Here is a 22,838-nt window from a genome sequence, read left to right as displayed (position 1 = left end):
AATGATTGTTTGTGGTGGAATTGTTTCAGGTGGAAACAGACTCAGTCAGGGCCCTTTACAAAAGGAGTCTAGAACTAGACTGTTCACTGAAGGAGCTGGACTGTGAGCTGAGGAGGCTCCAAATTAAAAAAATTAAATTGGAGATCAAACAGCTGGAAAAAACTGATCTCAGTATGTGAACTTTTTTTTAACCAAGTAACCCTTTAGTATGAACACTATGAATTTTTATTAATGTAATTTTCTTGCTCTCTTTCTTCCTCCCTAGCCACATGACCAATAAAACAGTTTGAGACTTAACTGCAGTGTCAGTGTGCTTTTATTAAGTAAAATATTGTGTTCTGATTGCATCTCTGACAGCTGCGCCAGCTGGGTGGTCAAGTGTGATGGGGTCAATTTCATCAGGGAGAAGCTGGTTTTGTGGTGGTACTCGCTCCTTTCTGATAGTGGCTATATTATGCAGAATGGCACATGCAGCCACTATCTGTGATGCCCGCTCTGGTGATACTCTTAAACGCCTAAGGCAGTTGAAACGTGCCTTTAGGATGCCAAAGGTCATCTCGATCTTGACCCTAGTTTTACTGAGGGCCACATCGAAGCGGTTTTGTGGCCCTGTCTGAGGGTCAGGATAGGGGGTCAGCAAAAACCTCTGGCATGCATAACCTCTATCTCCTACCAACAGGCCATCAAAAAGCCCTGTCATAGAACAGAAAAGGGGAAAATTGTGTAAGTTTTGCTATTAAAATTAAAACTTTAAAGTGTACTGTACCAAAGTTAACTTGCCTTCCTCAAAGCGCTGACACAAAATAGACTCACGGAAAATTCGTGAGTCATGCACTGAGCCAGGCCATTTGGCATCCAAACTTGTGATCATGCATTCGTGATCACAAGTCATCTGCAGATGAAATGTACAGTAAATAATTGTCCTATCTGTTAGTTACTATTTATTTAAAGATTGATCTCAATGCAAATAAAAATCACTTCACATAGGCTATATAGTAGCCCTACCTAAACATTAAGGCTGTGAAAGGACTTTCTGTTCACATAATCTGCCTCATGTTCTCCGAGAACTGTGGAGATTGCAACATGTGTGCAGTCTATTGCTCCTATGACTCTAGGGAATCCTATCATAGGAATTAAAAATATATATTTAAAATCATTCTTAACAGGTAGCTACTGCAGACTATTGTATAATAGATTTCTAAGTGTGAAATATGCTTTTTTTGAAGAAGAAAAAAAATTAGTGTGAAAGGTTAATTTGTTCATGTGATGTCACCCTATCAAGATATCTTACCAGCAATTTTATAAAAGCCCTCTTTTATGGACATGGTCGATAAATGTCCAGGGAAACAATGAAGCTATTTATGTACCCCTGCAGAGCGAGGACCACCTTGCGAATTGTTCGACAGACCGTGTTTTTCGACAGACCTAGATTCTCTGCATCACCGACCGCATTCAAGTATGTACCACTTGCAAAAAAACGCAACGCAATACATACCATTTGCGGTACAGTAAAGGCATGGCTTCGACGAGTCACATTTGTTATGTGCGGCTCAAGAAATTCACAAAGATAAGACATTCCTTCCACGGAAAATCTGTATACAAGTACGTATCAGGAAAATCAAATGGATGTTGTCTGTCCCTAAAAACTCTTTCTCTACGAAGTGCTCGTCTAACAATTTGCGCTGAGATGTCCACAGGATTTGGGAGAAAAGGTGAAGCCATTGCAACAGAGAACAGACGCTGGGAATTAGTTACGTCACCTATATGTTTCTTTGCTCACAGCTGATTGGTCAAACTTCAGTCTAAGATCTTGAATCCAGAACATAACCTGCCCCGGAGCAGGTTAGCCGTGCAGCGTAAGATACCATGGCGACGAACACCGATTACAGCCAAGCTACTTTCAAAGTACCTAAAACCCAGAGTAGGCAGAAACTAAACTGGAACATAGCTGGCTAGCCACCTAAACCGGCTTCGTGGTATAGGCCCCAGGTGGCTCACTTTACCTGAAAAGAAATTGGTCTGGATGACAAATCCAGACAAATGTAAACCCTGAAAAAACCCTGGATCAGAAAATTTGAACTTATTCATTGAAAAAGACGTTTTGATTACTAGGAATTAAACAAACTTACCAAGTCTTATGTTTTTCAGAAACGCTGACACATGTTGGTGTCCTGTCCAGCTGTGATTCAAGAAATAACTGTAATTAATGACTTTAGAAGATAAATAAAGATACATTAAAATCACTAATGGTATATTGTGTTGCTTAGTGTTGTTGTATAAAGGTAGCCTATTGCTTGGTTTCACATCGACATAAAAACATCTCTAATACAATTTGAATGTTTAATAACACCAAGTTTTAGGTGGCAACACCTTAAGAGCAAGAATCGTTCTTGTTGACTCAAAAATGAGCCAGCCTGTTAATGGCACATTATAAAAAAAAAACGTATATGTAGGCTAGTAATTTAAACATATATGATGACACTATTAACTATTAATCATTCATATATGTGTGTTTGTGTACTTCCTCTACCTGAATAAGCAGAAATAAACATGAGGTCAATTCTGAGGTAAATATTCCAGTCAGTCTCCTGGCTGCGCGCCATAGTGTATATATCTATGGCTGCGCGCCACAAGAGTAAAGACATCCGGTGCGAGTGCGGATGTAGTAATATATAATTACTATGGCATGTTAATTAATATAATTATACATTATTACTATTAATGATATATTACTGAGACATACAGTAACAACGACGAATATATATATATATATATTTTTTTTTTATTAAAAGTTGAATAAACATACACGCATTACTGAGTATACAGCGACCCCGTGTGGTAACCAGGGCAGATCAATGTCAGGGAATTATAAAGTACATTGTGGTTTCTTGACCTAAAACGTACAAAATCAGTGCAAGTCAATAGATTGTTCTAATTATGCTTAATCCTAAATTTTTCCTCACAAAATATAAATGATAGACAGACAGTTGAGCGGAAGTAGTCAGTTTGGTCGCCATGGCAACGGAACTCCTTTATCTTAACGTTAACAGGTTACAGAAGTCACAAATCTGACAGAGGTAAATCGCAGCTAACTTTTCGTAGTGAACTTACTCGTGTCTGTTTTAAATCATTTGTTGTCACAGAATTGTTGTTAACTGCCATTAGCGGAATGTAAGTAACTATAACTTGTTTTCACATGTGTAATAGTAACCCGCAGCATGTCTTCAGCAGTGGCTCGCGGCTCGAGGACTCCTCTCCTCCCAGACATTCATAATCCACATAAACACAGGAAAACACCAACATCCAAGTAACGTTAAGCTCTGATTATAAACTCAGAAACTTCACTGACTTGACACGTTTTGACTTCCAACGAGATGCAGACTTTTTTTTTTATTATTAAGTATAGGTCCTTCCGGGAATGGATGAAGGAGAATCCCATCGATCCTGCTGAAGAGAAAACACAGATCCTCACCGAGCACGAGATTGCGCAGTAAGAAGTCATGCTTTTTTTCTTCTTCTTCTTTTTTTTATTCAAGTTACATACATTTTGTACAAATACAAGTATTAAACCTTATGCATACAATACAAAATATAAAAAAGAAAATAAAAAGAAAAGGGTGCCATGGGATAATAATATAAACATCAGAATAAAGCTATATTCGGGCATACAAATATCAAATAAATATTTTGTAAAGCTCACAGATTTTTTAAGTCTTGACAGCTTTCTTATTCAGATACTCTCTAATACTGTTTACATACAGCCTTACTTCAGTAAACAAACTCATAAAATTGGGTTTCTGATTGGTAAACTTGCATTTATCAATATATGTATAATTTGGTCAAAAGTATAAGTTAGTTAATTAAATAAAATTATTTTTCATCTTCTTCAGGACAATCCGTGAAACCAAAGAGTGCATTTTCCCATAAGAGAGAGAGGTTTTGAACACTGAATATATGCATTAATAAAGTTCTGTACCCTTACACCACAGTATAACAGAAAAAGTACAATGCCAAAATAAATGCAAGGTGGTTCTGTGATAATTATTTCAGAAAGTACCGTTTAAATTGATATCTTTTTAAATTTTTTGTAAATAATGATTAGCTGGATAAAATCGGTAAATGAGTTTAAAAGATATTTCTTTACCTTATTTCTAATATGAAGTAAGAAGTCATGTGTGTTATAGAAGCCCATTTCCGCCACATAAAAAAAAAAATAATAATTTAGTAAATCAAAATTAGATCATCAAAATTATGACATACTAAGTTATATTTATGAGACGAAAAGTCAAAATTTTGACAATTCACAATTTCACAATTAAGACGTATTCACAATTAAGACATTCACAATTAAGATGTATAAGACATAACAAAGTACTGAAAATGTAATAAATGTCGGAACCTGACAAAGTCTTATGACATAAAAAGTCATAAGACATAGAAAGTCATAATTTCAAATTTTTAATCTCATAATTATTTATGACTTAGTATGTCATTATTAGGCTATGACTTTTTTTCATAATTTTGACTTTTATTTCATAGTCATAATCATGGCTATTTATCACGTCATAACTGTATGTTCTCTCTCTCTCTCTCTAATTTTATATTCATAGAAAGATAACAATCGTAATTTTTAACACCAACCAAACTTTTACATTTAGCACCAAACAACCCTTCACCCTATATTCACATATCCCAATGCAATCAGTATTATTATAACCCGCACTCACAATCCTTTTAATAAAGTGTTTTATATAACTTTTTAAACTGTTTAATGTTTGTACTGTTTTAACACCTGCTCCAAACCATTCCACAACCTCACCCCAAAACATGATGCACATACTTTTTAGAGTTGTTCTTATTTTAAGCTTTTTAAAGTTTATTTCTTCTCTCAAGCTATACCCACCCTGCAACCTTTCAAGTTTAAATAAAACTTTTTTCTTTGGTAAATTTCCCTCATTTTTTGTAAACATTCATTCATGATTTCACGTTTGCTGTATCTCTTGAGATTCAGGAAGCCTTTGCGTCAGAATGTGTGTGTGGTGGTGCTGCGCGAGGGCTTTCACCGCTCGTTTGCGGAGCTGTTTGCGCTTCTGCAGCGCTGGAAGGAAGCGGAGGAACATCCACACAAACTACAGACAATACAACACCACCTCACCCGGGCTGAGACCGCAGAAAGAGCCGGTAATTATGGATCATTAGATTGAGTTGTTACTGTTTTGTAATATAGATTTCTAAATTTAATAATAAAAAATGGAAACATCTTTGCAAACATAACCTATATTTGATTGGTCATTCTGAATGTTTATATATAGTCAGTATTTTGAAATGTAGCCTGTTTCTTTGATTATGTGATTTCTGATTTGATTGTTCAATCACTGTAATTCATTTAATGTACAAATTAATGTGATGCATAATTTTAAAGAGGCATTTGATTTAGGGGTAATAAATGACATTAAAGGCTTATTCAGTCAGATGTAGGCCTACTTTATATAGGCCTATTCTAAAAAAAAAATTTTTAAATCTGATGACAGCTGGGAGTTTACTCAATCTTCTTAACTTCAAAACAGTAGTTATAACTAAACAGTATGTAACAGTTGTTACTTTTGCTAAAATATCATATTATATATCATCTTGAGCATGCTTATGTCTAAATATATATAATCAGTAAATGTACATTGGCTCTCTTCCCGTATAAAAGATGGATATTTTATGAAATCATCTGCATCTCTGTCTTTCCTGCTCTAGGACAGTATGCAGAGGCGTATGAGGACCACTTGTTTTTGGCCCAGTTTTTCACTGAGCCGGAGGACGAATGGCTGAAGCATCATTTTTTTCAGCTGGCCCTCCATTCAGCTCGCAAATTCAAAATGGACTCTGGCAAAAGAGAGGCTGAGGCCAACTTACACATGGGCCAAGTGTATTTAGAGAAGGGTAACACACAGCAGTCCTTCAATATATGGCAGTCAAGTCACCTTTATTTATATAGCGCTTTTTACAATGCAGATTGTTTCAAAGCAGCTTTACAGTGATAACAGGAAATTAATGCAACAAAGATTGTTTTGGCTGTACAGCAGCTCTAGAAGAAAGTGATTGTCCAAAAATCATTACTTGTTAATTTAGGGGCCGTTTTTTAACTGAAAACAGAAAACTTTTAATGCTTTCTGGCTGTTCATTTACACGACAAAGGCGTTTTTAAGGCCTTAGAATGCAAACTTTAAAAAATGTTTCAAAGTGCAAGTTCTATCTATCTATCTATCTATCTATCTATCTATCTATCTATATATCTGTCTGTCTGTCTGTCCATAACGAATAAAATAAGTTTTATTTTTTGTATAAAATAAGAAAAGTATTTGGGGGGGGGGGGGTTCCCAAATTGTTATGAACATAATATTCAAGTCACACTGCAAACAAATCTTTCTGATCCTAAGATAGACTAAATATAGTTTAGTATAGGTAATGCTAAGCATAAACAAATCTCAAATTCTTTTCTGATTAACTGTAGCAATGCTGTGCATGTGTGTTGCAGGTCAGCTTGAGCCGGCACGAGAGCATTATGAGGCCTTTTACCACCTGACCATGGGCCGGGCATGGCAGGACACCAGCGGGCGCATGCATCACTCACGCTCATGTGAGGAGCTCCAGAGGGTCTATACACTGCTGGCACAGACACTGCTTCAGGACCAACACTATGCAGACGCCATTAAGATGTTCACCAAGGCCTATGAGATGGCTAAAGAGTGTATGCACACCCACTTCACTCCTCCTTCTGAATGTTCATAATTAGCGATTCCTTATAAAATTAGAATGACGTGTTTTATATCAAAAGTTTGGCCAGTTGTGCAGTCCAGAATAACGTTGGGACAGCAGCACTAATTTCCACTTCAACCAACAATACAGTCACTTCAGACCTCCAGCAATAAAAGCACAAGTCCCTTAAAGTACAGTTGACTCACTCACACCCTTTGTTTCGATTCCTGCTGACTTCTAGCGGGAGACCGAGGATCAGAAGGAGAGGCAGCCTATCGACTGGGCCTGGCCTATCAGAGCACAGGAGACCAGAAGACTGCTAAACAGGTCCGTATAGACTACAGCACTCACAAACTCTGTTTTTTCATTCTGAATTATTTGATCTTTGAGGTTTTTGTTGCTTGTGTCAGCTTTTTAGCGTGTGTATTGAGATCTCCACAGCACTTGAAAATACAGACAGCCTTGGAAGAGCATATGAAGCCATTGCCAAATCTCTGGAGAGGTAGATGCACACACTTTCATATTATGTAGTCATATACACAATCACACAATGCAAGTACTGTATACATACCCTGGTAATCCAGAGTTCTCGCGAGAGCACAAGTTAGTTACTCTGGTGTCGAGTAATGATGCTCATTAAGTTACTCTGGTGTCGAGTAATGATGCTCATTAAATATGCCCCTCGATCTGAGCTGCACCAATCACATCGGGTTATCTGATATAGGCGGGCCAGAGGCGAGCTAAACAGATGACGACAGCGCTGTGACGTCGAAGTCATTAGTAAACATTGCAAGATGGCTCTGGATGAACACCAGTTGTTTGAAACGGCTTTGGCCGCTACAATGAATGAGTTAGACTTGGCTTTTTATCTAAAACAGGAACAGAAGACGCCGCTCGAATCGTTCCTTTGCAAGAAGGGCGTTTTTGCTGTTTTGCTGACTGGATACGGTAAGAGTATACCAGTTAGCTCCGCTGGTAGCTGGGGTTTATTGTTGTGATTGGTCGTAGTGTTATCCAATTGCGTGCAGTGAGATTTTCAAATGCACGCTTGGTGCCGCCCCTCGAGCTGGGCGATTTTCATTAGTCGATGCCAGACCATTAATCTTTTAGATTTAGGTCTGGATTTCCATGCTACTGTATACATAGAATGGGATTAAATTTGCAGTGGATAAAAGTCGAATGCAGAAATGTAAATGTTATAATGTGAAACCTCCTAAATGAGGAATGTGACAGAGCAGACAATTAGATATGTGGACTTTAGTGATTATATTTCATGACCAGGCCTCATTTACACTGCAGGTCTTGATGCCCAATTCCGATTAGTTGACTAACCAGCTTACATCTTCTTTTAACAGTAACTCAACTATGATATCTGCATTTACACTATACAACAACCCAAGGTAGATGCACCGACCCGGAAAAGCTTAGGCTGAAAAGGAAGTAAAAATGGCGTGATTTGCAATGGATGTAGATAAAATGATAATACAAGCTTTTGCTTTCCGCACCATCTTTAAAGGTCAGCAAAACATTGGGTTGAGACTTTGTCCTCCATTGTGTTTTTCGCCACCGTCGCTTTTTCAATAACGTACGACTCGCATTGACAGAGGAATATCCGAGCTTATGCTGGGTACACACCAAAAGATTTTTTTACATCTTATAAGATTTTCAAAATGTGATAGACCACAAACATGAGGACAAAAAATCCTAGATTTAAGCGTTTTGCTCCTATAGTGTGTGGTGTGCCATGATGTGACAAATACAGCACACCACACACGAACAGATTTTCAACCAGAGTCTCGACTGTGAACATAGGAAGTCTTGCAAAATCTCGCACGACTTCAGAATAAGCATGGCGGATGATATGCAGGAAGAAATTGCAATGATAGTGTTTGGAATGATTTTCACAAAAAATTCACGTGAAAAAAAACATTGTTCCCACCATTATATATAACCTTTTATACAGAAATATATTCATTCTTTATTGTCTTTATTTATTCTTTATTGGATTTATTGTCTCTTTAGAAAAAGTTATTTAATCCCTCTATAGAACCTCACTGAACCCTTAACACTCAGCTTCCTGCAAGTGTGTGTGTGTGTGAGAATGACCGTGTCTTCCATCATCTCGCTTTCTGATTGGATATTGTTTTGTTTCACGTGATAATCTCCAGAACATGCGCGCGTTTGTCCTCGGAGTTCCCCCCACACATCAGGATTTCTGATCGTAAATATTGAACATGTTGAATATTTACGATTCGCGATCGGGGCGGCTCCGACGTTCTTCCGAGCAAGTTCGGACACTCTTAACACACCTCACACCAAGGGAAAATCTGATAAGATAATCTGTTGAACCATCAAGATAATCGGGACATAGCTAGGATTGTCGGAAGGGGGGAAATCGGCCCAAAATCTGCCCGATTATCTTTTGGTGTGTACACAGCATTACATGCCAGACGCACGTGTCCGATTCATATCAAATTTATTTCCACATATGAAACCATGTGCTTTTTTTCTGCTTACACATTCTCAGGTCATTTCTGATCTGTGCTATATGGGAGGAAAAAAAATCTGAATTGTGTCACTTGAACCATGTAATGAAAATGCGGCCTTACAACATGTCCTAACTACACGCGACACCGCGACGCACGATAAAATGTATCTTTTCCATGTTAATCAGAATTTTTGTCCTAAGCAGCCGCGACGGCAACACGTGACGATTCTATTTTAGAAACGGTTTCTATTTCTGCGATGTCGCGGAGAACAGGTATGATAATCTCAGGTAGGCTACTGTTTATGTGCTTTATTTAATGTTAAAAGCGTCTGTGTGAGTTTTAGGGCGCTTTCACACTTGGTTCAATTGCCTGTTCCGAACCGGAGTTCGATTGCTCCCCTCTCCCCCTGCCCCCTGCCCCCTGCCCCCTGCCCCCTGCCCCCGATGGACTGTGTTCATATTATATTATTTCTATCCGAACCGCGGTACGCTTGCGTCATCAGGCTGCACCTGGCGTAATGGTGTTGCTTGGTAACCGCGAATGAAAAGGCGCCCAAATGGATATACTTGCTCGGTTGACATTTGTTCTTCTTTTTTTTAACCTTTGGTTTTGTTTTCAACATAGACATACAGAAACACACTTGCGTCTGTCTGCCGCAAAAATTCTGAAAACGTTTCAAAGACGGCGACACATTTATACGTCAGCAATAGCGGTTCACATCCACGGTTTGGTTCGATTGCGTTCATATCAGCAGCGAACCGTACCCGAGTTCACATGAACCGTAGGGGAGACCGGGGACAGTTGCAACACTTTTTGCATTTGGCTCTGTTACTCAGAGACGGTTTGGATTAGACAAACCAATTGTTTATACAATAAACTTACATCTGTCTGTTAATAGTCTAAACCATTTAAAGATTATTCCAGAATCTACATTTTTCACAATTTGCATTTGAATGTAAGGAGTCAGATGTTGCAACTGACCCCGTGCCCGGGGACAATTGCAACACTGTTTGGGGATGGTTGCAACATGTTACAAATACAATATATGTCAGTTTTAGCAAAATGATTATTATCAAAAATTTAAGTTGTAATAATATTACACTGTTATTTATTCATCAGCTTTGATTAGATGACAATTATATATTTTTCTAGATGAGTAGGCCTTATGTGCAGATGTAAAATATTCAAATTGATATAAAATACAGTAGGCTTTTAGTAAAATAAGAAGAATGGAACAATCTGTGAGGCAATTAACTTTTATTTAGCCTATTTTTTTTTTTTTTTATTAAACTATATTTTATATTATCATTTTTCATTTTAGCAAAACAAAGGTTAACAATGTAATGTCAACAATATAACTGCATCTTGCATCTACTTTAACGATAGTAACTTTACAGCAATCACTCTCATTTTAACAACTGTCAAAACTGTAATATCAACAATAATATAATACTCTGGTTTCAGTCAGAGTCACAGTTGTGACATGTGTACATATCACCTCCAGGGGTGCAATCCTGGTCTGCCCAGGATATACAGCGGATATACAGCTCCAGCACTGTAACCAGACTTCCCTCGACCTTGAATAACTCTCGAGACAAACGATACAGAATTCATCTGATTCTGATTCTGATTCAGGCATTACGTTCTTCAGTTTTTTGCTCTTCTTTCCCCCTTTTTTTGTAACTTTTTTCTCTCCAACTCTTTTTTTTTTTTTGCCTTCTTGAGAAGAATGTTGTTCTTCTCGATCTCCAATGAAATCTTTTCTGGAGTGTCAGTCAGAATGGCAGTGGAGCGCAGTTTTCTGCCTTTGGTGGTCATTTTTCTGGGCCCTGCTTTGGGATGTGGCCGGATAGCCTCTGGAGAAAAGCAAGCAGGTGAGGCTGGTGGATGAGACGTGGAGGCTTCAGATGAGGCTGGCGGATGAGACGTGGAGGCTTCAGATGAGGCTGGCGGATGAGACGTGGAGGCTTCAGGTGGGGCTGGCAGATGAGATGTGGAGGCTTCAGGTGGGGCTGGCAGATGAGATGTGGAAGCCACAGGAGCAGGTGAGGCAGTAGCAGGACAGGAGGAGGCCGCAGGAGCTGCTGAAGGAGGCACATGAGCAGGTGGAGACGCATAGGCTGTGGCAACAGGTGAGGCTATTGGTGGAGACGTGGAGGCCGCAGGAGCAGCTGAAGGAGACCCAGAGGTAGGGAGTAGAGGCCGATCAGTGACCAGAGAAGGGGAAAATTCATGGTCTTTAAAAATGTCCCTTTTGAAAGGTGTTGCTGAAACAGGGAGAGACTCCTTGACAATGCTTGGGATGTCATATATGGTCATTGTCATGCCAGGATGACTTTTCATCCAGCAGTCGCAGGCAGAATTTACTGCTTTTTTTAATGGCCCGTAGACAGTCCTGTCAAGAGGTTGCATTTTATGGGAGCAATGGGGAGGCAACGACAGGAGCACAATGCCATTGCTGCGGCAGAAGTTGACACCCTCGATGGAAAGGTGTGAGGGGTGATTGTCCAAAATAAGCAGGACTTTGCACTCTGGGGAGCTACGAGTGTGCAGCTGGAAGTGTTTTAAATACACAATAAAGTCAGCCTCTTGCATCCATCCAGTGCGATTGGCTGTCTCTATACAGCCAGTGGGTCCATCTCGGACAAAGTGGGACTTGAAATGGACCCGTGGGAAAATCAACATTGGTGGTATGGTACTGCCAATTGCATTCCCTGCACAAACCATTGTGACCAGTGTGCCCCGCTCAGCTGAGGTAAGAGCCCTACCTGCTACTCCCCACGTCTGGCCACAATCCTGTCGGGTGTCTGGACTGTTGTAATGCCCGTCTCATCGAGGTTCCAAATGTTCTGAGGAGAGAACTTGTGCTTCTCAAGAACTTTGCTGAGATTGTCAAAGAATTTTCCTACATTCACCTGGTTGAAACTGGATGCTCTTGACAGGCTTGTGGCTTGTGGACGTCTAATTGAGAGACTGGGGTTCCTCTTCATAAATCCTGAAAACCAATCTTCCCCAGCCATACTCGTCTCTCTCTACTGCTCAGGAAATTTGCACCCATAGTGAGTGGCCAGCTGATATGCAAGCCTCCTAACCTGAAATAAAAGTGTTAAAAATGTAAAAACCATCCATCATATTATCTTTAGGCCTAATTCTATCCTGTCCCTCCCTCTCTGTTTTCAGACTTCTCTCTCATATTAACATGTCCCTTAATAAAACAGTCTTCCCCTTATTTCTTACCTCTTTGGGACATAACCCAAAGTATAGGTCAGCTGCCTTTTGTAAATACTGCCTGACGCTCTTCTCCTGTTCATCTGTAAACACTCTCCTGCTGCTCCAGTAGCCAACACCTGGTAACTTATCATGTCCCTCTGCTTGCAGTCTCCCTCTCTTTTTGTGGAACCTGTACAATGTGGTGTGACAGATGGCAAACTCTCTCACCACTGCCCTGACTGCTCTGCCTTCATCCCTGATAATGTTAGAGGCTCTCTCCAAAATATAGAGTGGAACCCCTCTGTCTGTGACCCTCTTTCTCACTCTGAGCATACTGAAAAGAAAGATAAATATATGTATATTTATAGATAATTAAACTATTCACTGTGTCCTCCTCTGCACATAAACACACATTTGCACCAAAGCATGGCCACAGACATCTGCACACGTGCGCACACACACATAAACTTGATGAACTATATTATATTTAAGTAAAAACTTGTGTGCAGATGAATGAAAAATTATGAATGATTTTTCAAAATGTTAAAAATACTGCTATGTGGTCTGTTTTATATTTATGCATTGTACGGGGACAGTTGCAACAGTCCCCATACCTGTCAGCCATGATAAAACCTCATGTGCTAGCTAAACAAGGTGGCATTGATACATTCTAACCATATTAGCTTAAAGTTAACATATCACTCATTTAAACCATATAAGTTTGAACTGAATCACAAAAAAACAGTGACAACATTTTAACAAAAACTTTTATAGCCGTACTGAAAGCAACAATTCACCTCAGATCTTCAAAATAAATAAAAGTGAACAAGAACATTCAAACTGTCAACTCATTGTTAACAGACAAGTGTATTCTGGCAACGATTGTTTCAGTAACTCAGTATGTATTTTTAATAGTGTTAAAATGATGTAATATTCATGAATTTGATTATGTACTTCTCCATTTTGTTGAGAGTGCCGTGTCCAGTGTAGTTAGGTGTTATATCCAGATTCACTGGTGCATGCCCCAGTCAACATATCTATCTTATCCAAAATAATGTCCATCATATTATATTTAAATAAATAAATATTATTAACTACTAATTTTTTTAGTTTTTTTGCCTGATTTAACCCTCTGAGGTCTGAACTGTTTTCTGGGCCCTGGAGGTGTTCTGACATGCTCTGACATTTCTGGTTATTTCTGTTACTTTTACATTTTCATGGCTAAAGTCTAATTACACTGTATTCAACACAAACTCTGCTACAATAATATATCAGCAGCATGTATGTAAAAGTTTGTAGTTTTGAAATAATGACATTTATGCGTGGTTTGTGAAAATACAAAGAAAAAATTCTCACTGAAATAAGGCCATGAAACCCATACTGATTATTTCTTCCCAAGACTTTTGAAAATTGTATCACGTAGCCTAGAATATTTGCTCTAAAACTATGTGAAAATCACCCTGACTGCTCATTCAGAGAAGACAATATTGATTTAAAAATGTTACGACGTGTTTTGTGTGAAAAAGCTTTATGCGGAGGTCATTAATATGTAAGCTTTTCACACCTGAGAAAGACAAAGACCCTCCCCTAACGGCCCTATTAGGAGCTATCAGGCCCTGTCATTCTGAGCAACCTTGCACAATACTGTAAATGAGGAGATTTAAAAAAGAATGGCTTTTAAATTGTTTGGATTTATTTACAACACAACATAGTCCAAAGATACACAACAAATGCCAAAAAAAGCACTTATTGAAAACAATGATCCAAAGACAGAGACCTTTGTGCCATTCCTAAAAACATTGTACATACCTTTCATTTCCAAGGTGTTTGATTTTCACTTTACCATGTTCATGTACAGAGACTCATGTGAATGTTGAAGTCCTCAGTGGCATCTGGGCCCTGAAAAAAAAAAGTGAACATACTGATATCAAGAGAAAGGCCTGCACGATTTTGGGAATAAATTTTAGATTTTTCTGGTTAAAATTGCTTTTTAAAATTCACAGAATACACACACACACACACACACAAATGTTTCCAACAATATATAATATAATATAATGAACACCAGGTTTGTTGTGCCTTGTAGGCATAAGCTATGCGCAGTGCTGGATAAAATAATAATAACAATAACCAGTATAAATCTTCCAAAAGATTTCAGTAACAACTAAGCTAGAGAAAAATATATTGATTATCATGTTACTTCAAATGTTTCCATTCGTTATGATGATATGAAATGAGATAATAGTAAAAACATGAAGCCGTTTGCTTTTCAAACGCGATCGCGATCCAAAATATGATACATTCAAACGCGATCACGCTGCAAAATATGATACATTCAAACGCGATCACGATCCAAAATATGATACATTCAAACGCGATCGCGCTCAAATATAAAACATTATGGTTACCATATACATATCTACGTTTGAGCAGATATCCACAAACACAGTAACAGTAAACACGGGTCTAAATATTATAATATTCACCATATATCTAGCAACAGTTCAACTGCAATGTGAAATTTATGCAACAATAGCAAACTAATATGTAAGAATTTCTTACCTTACATCTTTCTTGTCTTCAAATCGCATTCTTCTTCTTCTGATGTAAATCCAATGTAAGCTCAGGCGCGTCTAAAAGCATAGACTTGTGAAGTGTTTTGGTGTTTTGTTTTTGAGGTACTGTAGGCCTAATGAGCGCGATCGCGTTCCATGTGGAGATTTGCATGTGAATCTCTTTTGCGCGAGTGGGCGTGGTGAATTAAAAAATAATTAGGAAGCGTTTGAGAAGCTGGACATCTTGTTGGTTTTATACAAATTACTTAAACAGAGAATATTTGTTTTCAGTTTGAATCTGATCATTTAAAAGTACACACTTAAATGTTTATAAGGGTATATGGCTCATAAATGTGTGACAAGTATTCGCTGAGTTTTGTTTCAGTTTATAGACGTGCTCAAGAAAAAAAAGTTCACTGCGACGGAGAGGCAGAACGCACACCCTGTTCATTTTCTTTATTTTACAAAGGCACAATGTTTTGATTTGATTGTAAGTGGACACATACAAAAGTAGAAATATCACAGATTCTTTTTTTATATTTCTTTTTTCTGTATGACCATAAATGACGGAGTAATTTAAGTTTATAGTGCTACAATGTGGAGAAAATCCAGCAAAACGCGCCCGCGCGTTTGCCGACCTCAGAGGGTTAAACTTTGAGATCAATACCCCTGGCCAGTGAATTGTTCTGGTAGTGCTCCGGGTTTTTTTTTTGTACATTTTTTCAAAACAGTCTTAACATTCTCTAAACTATAAGTGCAATTGTCACAACTATTTGCTTGAACATCAGAACGTAGTATTGAATGTAGTAACTCACCCAAAACATTTAATTCATGCTTCAAAACCTATTTATTGTGTCAATAAATTGGCCAATGGCACCAAAATAAAAAGTGTTTTTGTCATCGCCTGAGCCACACTGGTCAGAATGTTTAGATGTTTTCCCACCATGGAAATATTTGTTATGCAAATTTCATGGGTTTTTTCCTACTTTTTTGTTGACACTGCTTTCTCTACAATACAAGAATGTCAGTTTTGTCTGTGTTTCACACTGAGCATTTTAAATACAGATTCAGACAGTAGGTAAAAATTGATTGAGAAAAGTCAATACTGTTGTACACAAAAATAAATTGAACATTTGTATTTATACAGTACATTTATTTTTGCATCAATGTGTTACATGTAAACTGATGGTGCAAAAAACTATAAATGATGCCCGTGAAAGAGACTGTGAACGCATTGAATAGGATATGTTTAGTTGGTGAACTAAACGATAACGTTAAGCGCACCAGAATGAAATATAATATTCAGAAGTAAACAGCATAGCTGACTTACAGATTCAGTTAACATCCACAAATGAATAAGCGCGTCGATTCAGGGAGCAGTGCAAAGTGCCCGTGCAAAATCAGTTTTTGTGTGTGTTTTTAGTAATTGTTGGTTTGGTGTGTTTGAGTGCTCATTGTTACAATTACACAGCAAAAGTTCAGTGACATTTTTATTTGTGCATGGTAGAAAGCAAATACAGATACTGACATAATGACATACAATAAATGTGGACAATTGAACTACACGATTCAGGGAGCAGATACACAGTGAACTCCGAGAAAACGCTATCAGAGAATGTCTAATATGAAGAGAATTGGCACTCTCTGGTTACTTCCGGTTTCTGGACTGGCTGCAGTAACACGTCTCTGTCCATGTGGGGGCGCTCGCAGGTGAGTGCAGAATGAATGGAGATCTATGACGCTATACTCCTCAAAATCCACTTTTCTCAGGATATAATTTTTTTCTAGTAATTTGAATGTTGTATTCGAAAGGAGATGCAAAGAAATTACACATTGCTGGGTGTTAGATTTTTTAGAGTCACTTATTTACTTTAAAAAGTCTTTTAAAGTGTCAATGACGTCATACACATCGTACGACCAGAGATACTGCTTTACGGCAATCCTTCAGTCGCTTTGGTGCTTTCGTGCTCTGCACTTTCTTCTCTCTCGAGGCATCGACAACACAGCTGACACAGGTAAACACACGTGCTAGACGAGTTTCTGTTTTGTTTGTTTCTGGTCCCGCTTCGGATGCCGCGATGCCATCAAGCGGTATCTCTGGTCATAATCAGTCCTTCACTGACCAATCAGCGTTCATTAGCAGAATGCTAGTGTTGAAAACTTTTTCTTCGTCGAAGCAAGAAACCAGGAGACGTTGGGGATCACGTTCAAACAAAGTTATTCTTCATTGAGGACTTCGCGTTGACGCGGCTGCAGTTCTTCCCAAATCATTCTGGCTAACATACTTCACATGGTTTCTTTATAGGTCTTTCAGTGGGCTGTCCTTAAAGGTGCTAAACATACACACAGCCTTAGAGGTAACCACTAAATCTAATCATCTAAAGACAATAGAGGCAATTGCCCCCAACTGAGATAATGGTACCCCCCCCCCAAATGGTATACACAACAAATGGTCACGAGACCTTAGACTAGGTAACATTCACACACAGTCCAACTCTTAGTTGGAAGATCAAAGACTAACAAAACCCCTGACTATTACAACGTTTAGACAGCTGACTTAAAGCTGACTTCTGATCAGTAAATTGATGCCATCATGTTCACCTTGAATGCCCAATACAGTGTAATTCACCTTAGTTTTTCATGTGATGTTATGTAAGGAAGTAAGATCAGCAGATCTTAAACATATTCTTAAATTTGGATCCTTCACTAGCATGTTATGGGCAACAACAACTCAACCTGTAAGAAATCGAAAAGTACTCGTTCATTCAACTTTCGACCTATAACCTATGTTGAACTTGCAAAACCTACAATAAAATCTGAGATTTCTCAACGGCAATCGGGTGAAAGAGACAAATTTAGCCGTCTAGCTCCATAGACTCCCATTCAGTCTGCACTCGCCTGCGAGCGCCCCCAGTGGAACTACAACCAAAATTCGGTACAATAGGACTTAATAGGGAGTGCCAAGGCTCTCCGTAGACGGCTCTGACGCTACTTAAGCTCCGCTGCTTTCTTCGACCCTCTCTGTCTCTGGTCCTGGGCTGTGCTCACTCAGTGTGTGTGTGAGAGGGGGAGTCGCCAGCTGTGCTCACTCAGTGTGTGTGTGAGAGGGGGAGTGGCCAGCTGTGCTCACTCAGTGTGTGTGTGAGAGGGGGAGGGGCCAGCTGTGCTCACTCAGTGTGTGTGTGAGAGGGGGAGTGGCCAGCTGTGCTCACTCAGTGTGTGTGTGAGAGGGGGAGGGGCCAGCTGTGCTCACTCAGTGTGTGTGTGAGAGAGGGGGAGTGGCCAGCTGTGCTCACTCAGTGTGTGTGTGTGTGAGAGGGGGAGGGGCCAGCTGTGCTCACTCAGTGTGTGTGTGTGTGAGAGGGGGAGGGGCCAGCTGTGCTCACTTAGTGTGTGTGTGAGAGGGGGAGTGGCCAGCTGTGCTCACTCAGTGTGTGTGTGAGAGGAGGAGGGGCCAGCTGTGCTCACTCAGTGTGTGTGTGAGAGGGGGAGTGGCCAGCGGCAAAAGCCAGTGTGTGCTTCTTTTACCGATATATATTTAACTATATATTTTGCATTTCTAATCAAAACAACGTCAAACTTGGCACTGCACTTACTCATGCCGTAGCATTTTGAAATCCATCGGACTAACGGTTCGAGTGAAATGCGAATAACACACACACACACACACACAGACAGAAAGACGTTCTCGTAATTTATAGATAGATATAATATACAGAAGTAAACAGCGTAGCTGACTTACAGATTCAGTTAACATCCACAAATGAATAAGTGTGACGATTCAGGGAGCAGGCTACACAGTGAACTCCGAAAAAATGCTACGCTTGAGCAAACAGTTTGAATAATATTCAGAAGTAAACAGTGTAGCTGACAGGGTGTTTATGTCACAATGTTTATTTTTAAACCACAACCTTCTTGGGGCTGAGATATGCGAATAACAGACATACAGACACACTGACTGACAGACAGACAGACGTTTCTGTAATTTATAGATAGATGTGCTGGATTTAGATTGGGTTTCTTAAGCAGTGGGGTTATCCGAGCCTGCTGAAATGCTGTGGGAAAAGTACCAGTGTGAAGAGAGGTGTTGATGAAGTGAATGAGTGCGGGCACAACTGAAGAAGAAATGGCTTGAAGGAGATGAGTGGGGATAGAATCAAGCGGATGATTAAAAAAGGATGAGTTTTGAGACTTCTGCTTCCGAGAGCGGAGAGAAGGAGGGGAGAATGTGTGTGTTTACTGTTAAAGGGTTAGTTCACCCAAAAATGAAAATTCTGTCAGTAATTACTCTCCCTCATGTTGTTCCAACCGCGTAAGACCTTCGTTCATCTTTAGAACACAAATTAAGATATTTTTGATGAAATCTGAGAGCTGATCACTCCTCCATAGGCTTCTAAGGGACTGAAACTTGCTGGCCCAGAAAAGTTATTAAAGAGATCGTTAATATAGTCCAAGTGACTACAGTGGCTCAATCTTAAGTATATCAAGCGACGAGAATACTTTTTGTGCGCAAAAACAAACAAAAATAACGACTTTATTCCACTATTCATTTCCTTCTATCTGGGCCTCGAGTTGGTTCACGTAGTGTTTTTGCGCAGCGTGTCTGTGTTGCACGTCAGACGCATCACACACATGACCAGCGTCGGCCAATAGTGAGCCTACGTGGTGACGTGCAACACAGACGCGCTATGCAAAAACACTACGTGAACCAACTCGAGGCCCAGATAGAAGGAAATGAATAGTGGAATAAAGTCGTTATTTTTGTTTGTTTTTGCGCACAAAAAGTATTCTCGTCGCTTGATATACTTAAGATTGAGCCACTGTAGTCACTTGGACTATATTAACGATCTCTTTAATAACTTTTCTGGGCCAGCAAGTTTCGGTCACCTAGAAGCCTATGGAGGAGTGATCAGCTCTCAGATTTCATCAAAAATATCTTAATTTGTGTTCCGAAGATGAATGAAGGTCTTACGCGGTTGGAACAACATGAAGGTAAGTAATTACTGACAGAATTTTCATTTTTGGGTGAACTAACCCTTTAAGATGTGTGTGTCAAATTGTGGCGTGAAAGAATTGGCCACTGATGGTGGTTTTATTTATGAAGAATGTGGCAAAGTCGTCAGCTGTTGATGGAGGAGGAGGAGGGTTAAGAAGAGAGGAGAAGGTTTTGAAAAACATTCGAGAATCAGAGGAATTGTTCATTTTGTTGTAGTAAGTCATTTTAGCAGTAGAGACATTAGCAGAGAAGGAACAGGAGGGACTGAAAGCAGAATTTAGAATGAGAAAGTGCCTATGCTTTTGACTTCTAGTATATATAAGGAATGGACTTTAGCCAGAAGGTGGCAGTATAACAGTGATAAACAGTGATAAACCTGTATGTAACTGCATGGTCAATGTAAATATGTGGGTTTAATTGATTGACTTGTTAGTCACTGGTATTTAGTCAATTAAAAACGGTTAATGGTACTTGGACCCTAATAATTGCTGCTTGCAGCTATATGTTCTTGCTTGCTGAATGTGTATATCTACAAATCTACAATGACTAATCGGACCCCTTTTCTTTCTATGACTTAAGTGTGTTTGTATGTTCCAGTGAAGGCAAACTAACAGAAGCAACAGAATATTTGGAGAAGTTTGCTGAGATTTCTCTAAACAGCAAACAGGACAGAAACCTCGAGAAAGCCTGCATGTGTCTAGGAACCATCCTCAACTCTAGAGTAAGACAGAAACTTGGCTTGATAACTTCAACTAAGAATTTTGCAATTGACATACGAGTTAAGAAGTCATTAACACTGCTCTAAAACCTAGTGAGCTGCCTATCTAGACAGATGTACAGGGCCTTTGTGCACATTAGAAGTGTTTGTAGTGTGTCGAGATCTTAGTATTCTTAGAACAAGTGTGTGTCTGTGCTTATTTGTTTACATAGAAGCAATATGATGGAGCTTGTGTACATTTTGAACGTGCATATGAGATTGCATGTAATCTGGCATCAGTGCCCAAGCTGCAGAAGGCTCAGGTGTGTGCGGGCAGTGCCCGTGCACTCGGCATGATGCAGACGTATCACATGATCATAGAGAATCCTGGACGCCAGAACATCCAGAAAATCATCAGCTGGAAGGAGAGAAGAGAGGATAACTTCAGTGCTGCTACATCATGTGAGTGAACGGTCAACTGAACAGTTCAGCTGAATTCTCTGCCATATTGGAGGTTTCTGAATTGCTTTCGTGTGTCAGATAATGCACAAATTCACACTCTTCTTTTCTTAACAGAGAGCAAGAAATGACGACGATGAGCAGTGGACAGACAAGATGGAGGGGAAATGTTTATTTGAAGGCTGAATAAAGAATTGTTATCTGTTTTAAATCTGTCTTTTAAAGAAGTACACTTCAAGAGACTTTTAAAAAGTATTTATTACTGAAAAAATATAATTATAATCATAATTACTTCTATTGTTTTTGGGTAAAGTGTACTGACGACAATCATTTATGGTAAACTAAAATATACTTTAAATGTCATTTCTGTTGAAACGTGTATGTGTCACACTTGCTTTTTATATGATCTAAAAGACGAAAGTAAATGAAAGCAAATCATTTTTATGAACAAGGGAACAGAGTAACACACCAGCATAACAATATCAGCATCAATGCAAGACAACGGACTGAAGAAACTGAGGGCTTAAATACACACGGATGGCAATCAACAGAACAACAGACAGGTGAGGACTAATCAGGAACCATAATAACAAACAAGTGGCAGGAAAACTGATAAAAAAGGAAACTAGGTCAAACCAAAACACAGGGACAAGAACTCAAGCCAGTCAGAAAATACATGTGACAGTATGTGATGTACTCATATTTGTAATAACACATTTGTTAAGATGAAGTTGCAATGTAGTACATTTAAAATGTATTAACTTTAAATGTAATGTCAACATAATTTTAATAATATTGTAAAGACCACCCATTGGCCCATATCTTTCGGTCTTTTCAGCGGTCTTTTCAGCGCTCCAGTGAAGTTCACTTAATTTATTATAATTTAATTTCAATATTACTTTAGCTCTACGCTAAATCTGACTCCAATTTCAAATGATATTCAAATTTAGATCATGTTTCTTATTTGAAAATAATCATAAATATTGATTATGATTTAATTTAGATCTTTGATTATTCTGAGTATCCCATATTTTCAATTATTCATTCATTATGGACCCGGTATCTCTTTGAGACATCATGTCGCGAATGTGCGCTCACAATCACAAAAGTACCCATTTCTGAAATAGTCAGATGATGCAGTGCGAACTATTTTACCCTTAAAGGAACACTCCACTGTTTTTTGAAATAGGGCTTATTCACCGTCTTTCCTACATTTAGAAAGTGGGCAAACGTATTTTTGTCTCAGTGCATGCATTGTTTTTAGGGCTGTCAAAAGATTAATCGCGATTAATCGCATCCAAAATAAAAGTTTTTGTTTACATAATATATGTGTGTGTACTGTGTATAATTATTTTGTATATATCAATACACACACATGCTTGTATATATTAAAGAAAAATGTGTAATTTATATATAAAAAAATTATATTTATATATAATATAAATTATATATAAATATATACAGTATATGTATGCAAATATTTTTTAAATATATACATGCATGTGTGTGTATTTATATATATACAAAATAATTATACACAGTACACACACATATATTATGTAAACACAAACCTTTATTTTGGATGCGATTAATCGCGATTAATCTTTTGACAGCCCTAATTGTTTTAGTTTAGCTTAGCATAATGAATGGAATCCTTTGTTGCCAGCTAGCATGTTGTGAGTAAA

At 38.7% G+C, this 22,838-nt stretch overlaps 1 protein-coding gene and 1 pseudogene across 4 annotated transcripts; one reads left to right on the top strand and one right to left on the bottom strand.

Annotated features, from left to right (window-relative positions):
- Positions 1–251: 251 nt before the first annotated feature.
- LOC307172846 (putative nuclease HARBI1) lies at positions 252–1,722 on the bottom strand (annotated as a pseudogene). Its single transcript has 4 exons — positions 1,292–1,722; positions 1,006–1,121; positions 781–892; positions 252–693 (listed from the first exon to the last, which is right to left on the bottom strand). The product of its transcript is annotated as a putative nuclease HARBI1 (transcript).
- Positions 1,723–3,205: 1,483 nt separating this feature from the next.
- ttc29 (tetratricopeptide repeat domain 29) lies at positions 3,206–21,340 on the top strand. Of its 3 annotated transcripts, none has more exons than XM_079894235.1 (10): positions 3,206–3,307; positions 3,407–3,490; positions 5,012–5,181; positions 5,746–5,931; positions 6,527–6,739; positions 6,989–7,074; positions 7,158–7,249; positions 20,577–20,718; positions 20,928–21,156; positions 21,271–21,340. In XM_079894235.1, coding segments are annotated over exons 1-10 (1,293 nt in total). In that variant the 5' UTR covers positions 3,206–3,218; the 3' UTR covers positions 21,273–21,340. The 3 variants fall into 3 exon arrangements, with proteins under 3 accessions (XP_079750361.1, XP_079750362.1, XP_079750360.1); XM_079894236.1 differs by having other exon boundaries at positions 5,006–5,181; positions 20,595–20,718; XM_079894234.1 differs by having other exon boundaries at positions 5,006–5,181.
- The last annotated feature ends 1,498 nt before the right edge of the window (positions 21,341–22,838 follow it).

Source organism: Squalius cephalus (genome assembly GCF_949319135.1).
Source record: "Squalius cephalus genome assembly, chromosome: 15".
In the NCBI taxonomy this organism is placed as follows: domain Eukaryota; kingdom Metazoa; phylum Chordata; class Actinopteri; order Cypriniformes; family Leuciscidae; genus Squalius; species Squalius cephalus.
This window is presented reverse-complemented; position numbering and strand designations above follow the sequence as displayed.